General features: G+C 36.5%; 1 protein-coding gene across 1 annotated transcript in view; it reads right to left on the minus strand.

The window, feature by feature from the left end:
* Positions 1-7290, minus strand: part of LOC113812905 (uncharacterized) — a 19009-nt gene extending 11719 nt beyond the window's left edge. Inside the window, exons 1-2 of the mRNA XM_070141910.1 lie at positions 7174-7290; positions 1-2363 (exon numbers count right to left, since the gene is read on the minus strand). The exon at positions 1-2363 is cut by the window's left edge and continues 394 nt beyond it. Of these exons, the coding sequence (XP_069998011.1) occupies positions 1-2363; positions 7174-7194 (2384 nt within the window). The 5' untranslated portion in view covers positions 7195-7290. The remainder of the gene's footprint in view (positions 2364-7173) is intronic.

Consider the following 7290-nt stretch of genomic DNA (forward strand, 5'->3'; position numbering starts at 1 on the left):
TGCTTTCTAGCTCTGTCATTCATTTTTCCCATGGGATGGATAACCGAGACTGTGGTGTCTTCCATGATGCTTGAGAGTTCCACTGTGCTGTTTCTTGCTATCATGCTACTCCACTTGAGCTGCATGGAGTCAGAGGCCTTAAGACCCTTATGTTTTTGTCTCATTGACAAGCTCTTCCGTTTTTTCTTAACGGGGTCAATACCAGCTATAATACTCTCCTCTTGCTTTGAATGCCATATTCTCTTCTGCCATAAATTTCCAGATAACTTGCCGAGGATACTCCCAGCTGTCTGTCCCTCATCAATTGTATTTTCAGAAATGTTTTTTACACTCTCTGGTGGTAAATCTTGGGAGCACATTTCCTTTTCACTGTCCATCTTGTACTTGAAAACAATTCGACCATTACTTAGCAATACCCTACGAATTTTGGGCTTCTGCTTCTTCTCGTGTAAATGAGGTTCAGTTTCGCTATCTGTTGAAGTAGATGTCAGCTTTGGAACGTTTTCAGGATTTACGGAAAGAGGTTTGTTCTCTTTGTTACTGCTTGTTAAATCTTCATGTGTATCCACATTTTCTCTTCTGAACTTTTTACCATTCCCTTTTTCTAAGGATATTTCATTGACTGTTTGCTTGATTTCTTTTAATGACTGTAAGGTTTCTGGCACACTAGGCACCATTACAAGTTCTTGCTCTTTCTTTCTGGTCTCTTTTGCTAACTTTTCCTCCTCTGATAGGAACATGTTTTCCAAACATCTCAACTGTCTGCGCACTTGGTCTGAAATAGACCTCTTTCTCATTTTGATGTCTGTTTCTGGTACTGTAGAGGAAGTTACAACATGAGATTTTGATTTTGGTCTACCTCTCTTTCTTTTCTTGTGATCTTCTGAGGATGGCTCTGTATTTTTCCCAGTGTCCAGAGAGGGATGAGTTATCTCCCCCTGCTCAGAAGATGGCCCATGTTGCTCTGGTGTCTCTTGGCACTTCTCAGTAAGTTGACTGGATAAAGCAGACATCCTCCTTGACCTCCTCATCTCTTGTGGCAAATCATCTACCCTCACTTCACCTAAAGACTTTTCCTTAAAAATATTTTTCTGCATATTTCTTCTGTTTGTTCTATCTGAGTGAGCATCTGAAGTCTTGGGATCATGTAAGATGTGGCATTCAGTCACCTTTGTTGGTGGCACTGTCTTTTCCTTTTTCTTTTTTACTGTTTTGTTCTTTTCACTGAGAGTATCTTTCTCTGTGCAACTTGTGATCTCATGGTGTCTCGAAGTCTTCTTTGAGGTCTCCTCTGCTGTTTTACTTTGCATTTCCAAGTCTCCATCCTTCAGGGTTGGACATGTCGGAGTTTCTCTAGTATCGCTGCAGGAAGCATCTACCTGAGCATCAATGTCTCTTCCACCCAAGAAGCTGAAATGGAAGACCACCACATGTTTTCCTAATCTCTGTTCTATTTTCACTAAAGTTTTCTGTCTTTCCTGGGATGTGAAGGGTGGAATAAAAACTGTATCCAGCATATCTGTGACAAGAAGAGCCCCATGATCAAGCTCCTCTGGCAAGACCGATGCAAGCGGCCCATCTGTGTTTGCCATTTCTGGCTTACTTGTACTCTTTTCCTTCACCTTTTTCACATTTGTGATTTGTCTGCAATGGGCTTTGCTGCTCTTAGGCCCATCCAAAACATGTCCCTGCTTTCTCTCATTTACTGCTGGTTCCTTTTGAACCTTCTCACTTCTTTCCTCATCCTCTTTATAAGCATTCTTAAACAAAGCTTCTTCATTCATGGTGCTGCAAAACCTGTTCTTTCTCACTCTCCGATTCTGGGCCTGTGTCTCTCCTTTTAGAATTTCTTTCTTCCTTTCTGATCTGTTCTTTTTCTTCCTCCTACCTTTGGCTTGCTTGCTGGAAACAACATCCTTGATATCTCCTTCATCTTCAACTTCACTAAGATCACTACCAGACTCCAAATCCAATTCCGTGTCTTGGACTTCTTGCACCTCGTAGTCATCTGGAAGTCCAAGCTGGGACTTCCTCCTCTGCAAGGTTTGCTGCACTTCCCTCTGAATATCTTCCTCAGTGCAGATTTTGGGCTGGAGTGCAGGTTGAGGTTTGAGGGAGTGAGTCCTTGTTTGACTGAAAGTAGTTTCATTGGGCTCATGATCCTCTAGGTACTTCACGAGGCTCTGCTTCTTCTTGTTCTTGCCACCAAAGCAGTCCTCGATGTCTGTGTCAGGGGCCGCTAAACCATTGGCAAGGCAAATGTATTTGTCAATTATGAGGGACATAGCTGTGCTGGCAGACTGTACAATACTTGTATAGAGTTCTCTCTCAGCATCATAATAGTCATCAGCAGGTACCAGCATCTGAAATACAAAAAAATAAATCAAGAAGATAAATCAATGAGCTGAATGAGCAAGAGAGAGATCCAGACATCATCTTAGCAAAACATTTTCTCCTTAACAAGCTTTATAGCATTTTATAATAGTAGTAGTAGAGAGACCCACGGAGACCTTATTGTCACTGGTACATATCTTAATAGTCCTGCAATTAGAAATTATATGTATTCTCTAAAATGTTTCACTCTCACAAAGCAAAACAGTAGAAGACGAAAAAGAAGAAGAAGAAAAAAAAAACTAATTACACAACATGATTATAAAAAAAAAGAAAGAAAGAAAGAAAAGAAAAGAAAAGAAAAGAAGAAAAAAAATCTCAACAACAGAAAGTTCTTAAGCTTTAGTTATAGATCAGTTATTTGTGATGTATTATTTAGATCTATTAATCCCACTGTTTCACCTCAAATATTTCTCCACAGATGATACGCAAGCATTTTTTTCCCCTACCTTTACGTCTTTCCTAATGGTAATTACCTTTACAGACTAATATGGCTTTGACACATTATGTATTACTATAATTACTTTATTCCCTCAAGAATTACTTTTAATACTTCAAACATATAAGCTTTGAAAGCAATTACAAAATTCCTTAATCTCTGAGAATAAAAATATACTTTAAATGTTACAACAAATAATAAAAATAACAAACTAACAGGCATAAAGAAGTCAATGATGACGTTGAAAATACTGCAGAATGTGAAGGCCTGTGTCATCATTTTGGTATCAAATTCCCATAATACAATGATAAATCACAGGTAAATGTCATCTAAATTGGGGTAAAAATTAGGGATGGGAAAATGAGAAATAAAGGATTAACAATATATATATATATATATATATATATATATATATATATATATATATATATATGTGTGTATATCTGTATATATGTATATATATATATATATATATATATATATATATATATATATATATATATATATATATATATAAAGACAAAGAAATTCTCAGAGGTTACAAGTGCAACCCCTTATTGAATAAAAGCATAAACATTGCAAAATATACAGCATGATGTTTAGTGCAAAGTCCAAGGAATAACATGAAAACATCTGAATCACATGATACAATACATTCAACACCTCTGTAAATGATGGTAAATAAGACATCTTTGAATACCTTGCAAACTACCAGAAACTACCATCATGTCAGTCACTCTTCTTATTTTTTTCTTTTTTTAAAGGTTGTCATGTACTGAATGCATTGCAAATACACTTTCAGTTGGCATAAAAAATAAACAATTTGACTTTATTTTTAACCCTTCAGGTTCTGTGTCTCATCCACCAAAAATGAAGACTACCAGTATCAAGAAAGGGACATAGGATACCTAATATACTCCTCCAGTGTATCAGCTTACTTTTTAAAAAGAAGTTTCATTACCACACATTGACTGCTTGTTTTCATATAAATATAAAAAGAGTAGAGATTATTCAATGTATGGGGCACAATGCCATCACATCGGTTAGCTGCACAGAAACAACAAACCAAACAATATGCACTATTCAGAATTTGAGGATACTATTAGGCAGTGTGTGTAAACATATAAGCCACAGTTATTTTTTTCATTGGTTTTCCAGAATTGAGATACTAGGCTGAAAACTTTGTTACAGACACCATAAAAATTTGATGTACTAATGCAAAAAATCAGGTGAGTTGCACAAGATTTCTTAATTCTTCACGTAACCTATTTGTGTGCTTAACAAAACGGCAGTCTCCTGATAAAAGGAGCTGGCTGTTACCCAAACAAAGAGGCAGTTAATTCATGCCTTGTTTCTCACTTTTACACATCATTATACTCTGAAATACAAATATGTACAACCCTCATAATTTGTGGCTTCAGCATTTTTTTCAAAGAAAAGTAAATTAGAGTGCAAAAGCAGTTTTTACCCTGTCTAAAGAAATAATGCAACCACCTACTGAGTTGGGTTGCTCAGGCACAGCCTTCCAGCTATTGCATGGTGATATACTCAATAATAGCACCTACTTCTTATCATTCCTAAGTTATTTGTTTATTCTCAAAATACAAGTCAAAGTTATATGATCTTTTATGCCAAATATAATAATAATCATAATGCATAATTCAGTTTTATTCTTGGTGTAACAGACTGTCTGTTCATGTTTGCTTCTAAATCACCATTATCATCCATAATATTTTCACTATAAATATGGCGCATCTGTTCCAAACGTATTGTACAAACTTATTCTTAATTTTTCATCTTATTTACTAAGATTTTTCAAGCAAATCATACTAAACTGCAATAATTCTGTATAAAACATGGCCCAAAAGCATACTCTATATCAATTATATGTTTATCTACATTAGCTGATTATTCTTCTGTAACGGATGAAGTTCTATGAATTACTGTGAATGCTATCAATGTACAGTTCAACAGTGGCACACAAATTTAAAGATTTTATCACTATTCTTTTTGTGAAATTTCTTTTGTGCAAATTACAATAGCATCATCAACACTAAATAAATATTTGTCTACTTGCATCAGAAAAACTTTTCTTTAACCACCCTGGTTCCTAATTTGTCTGAAAAGGATTGTTGGTGTGGAAATAGAAGTAGTATAATATAATAGATGTTGACAGGTGCCACATTATCACACCATGAAAAATCTCTGAAATACAAACTCGCATATCCTACTGAGGACCGGACTGTGTACATTAAAGAATGACCCATCAGTGCCAACTTTACAGAATTTTTTTCAAAGCACATTGAAAAAACTAATTTTTCTCAGAAAAATTAGGTAAGTAATACTTTAGTATACCTCTATATGGTGCATTGAGATTGGGAAAATCTAGTGAAAATCTAATAACTATACTCACTCATACATGAAATAATCTGCACAGGAAAAGAATAACATCATAAATTAACAAAATGGGTCGCAATGAATGCCACATGGTACCTCGGAAATTACACAGTAGATTACAAATAATATACAGAAAATTGGTCAATATATAATCAATGCAAGGCTGTGCCACCTGCAATCCCCCCCAACCTGGCCCTGGACAACAAAGAATCCACCACATAAGTATGGCAGCATAAAGCATCCAACAGACTCAGCATCGTGTGCTTCCATTTGTCGGTCATACACTCTATCCTGTTGTGAATACGTGGAGAATCCTTTTTCTTTCATAGCAGGGGTTTGGGGGTAGTAGCCCCTAGGAGAGGGATGCAGGGGGCATAGCCCTCTGCATTAGATACTACAGTGACTGATACATATATATCATTCATATTTTTCCCAGCAACAGTAATTTTACACAACAATGATGCAAAACAGATTGCCATGATTTTGGTATTGAAGGATTATTCTCCCTCTCTAGTATCAAACTGTAAAGAAATTATTGCGTGGAAACCCCCAAAGCCCTACATTCTTGGCCCTGACAGCAACGGAGGGCATGATTGGTACCAAGGAAAGGGGTAAAATATAAATATACACGGAATCTGTCATTATATTACGACTCCCCATGAAAACAAAAAATCCTCCACATATTCAAGACAGGGGAGAGCGTCAGACACACACGGCATCAGATGCTCCTGCATGTCGGTTATACGCCACTCTCTCCTGCCGCGATTATCTGGAGGATTCTTTGTATTCCATTGCAGAGGTTAGGTGGATTGCAGGGGGTTGTGAGCCCTGCATTAAACAATAAAGGGACTGATTCCAAGTATAATATTCAAATTTCCCTCTGTAATATTCATGCCTCCCCTGCTATCAAGGTCAAGATTGTCGCTAATGGGTGTTTTGGCGCAAAAAAATTCTATATATATGGATAACAGAGAGTGAGAGGTATCCATTATTATCAAAATTGCTATAATCCATTATGTGGTGCCATTGCCTAAAATTACCACAGCAATTTCAATCCTACAATTCATGCCCTTCCTTGCTATTAGGGCCAGGAATGTATAGTTTCGATATATTTGTACAGTAGAGTGATAGGAATCCATTGATACCAAAATCATCACAATCAGTTATGCAAAAGTATTCCAAAAAATTACTGTGCTTTGGTACAGATGTGTGTGTAGCTGCCAGACTGTAGAGTTTAGTCTCCCACGCAAAAATTATTTGGTCAAAATCTGTCTGCGCAAATATAGTTCTCGGGTAACTTTCTGCACATGCTTAGTCCTTTTTTAAATCCTCTTCCGTGCATAAAATTCTTTTAACCTTTCTGCGCACTGTTCCATCGTCCGTCCACTGATCTGTCCGCGCAAATGTTGACAATATTATGCTTTCTGCACATGAAAAAATGTAATATTCCCTGTGCAAGAAAAACACTCTACAGTTTGGTGTAGCTGTAGCTATACAGTCTTAGTCTCTGAGGGGTGTGGTCATTCCATAAACAATTAACAATAATTTCACTCATATATGTATCTTATACTTTAACAACTGTGAATACCTGACAAGAATACCAGTTAGAAACATAATTTGTTACCCAAATACCCCTCCTCTCGTTTTGCTAAATATGCCATCTTTTGAATTGGTCTTCTTCCTACCAGTGGTACACAGCATCCAATATCGTGCTGCTGTTCATTAAAGAGAAAACTCTTTCATTCTATCAAAATAGGTGTGAAATTCTCATTCTCGGAATAACCGCAAAGTCTACGTTAATATAACTTTAAAAATATAGTAATATCAACGGGCTACTTGAGAAAGGCGGGAAAGATACTAATAATGACATCTTCCCCATTTCCTTCTATTACGAGCAAATTATTCTCAAATTCATTATAACACGGGATCTATAACATATTCCTCACCTTTTCTCCTTGGTTAACCATTCTACCATCGTTTAAAATCACCAAATATTTCGGAAAACCAAATCGCAGCGCCAGAGAATTTCAAGTTTGTTTTTGTTTACGGTTACAAGCCGTAGG

Source organism: Penaeus vannamei, chromosome 28 (assembly GCF_042767895.1).
Source record: "Penaeus vannamei isolate JL-2024 chromosome 28, ASM4276789v1, whole genome shotgun sequence".
Lineage (NCBI taxonomy): Eukaryota > Metazoa > Arthropoda > Malacostraca > Decapoda > Penaeidae > Penaeus > Penaeus vannamei.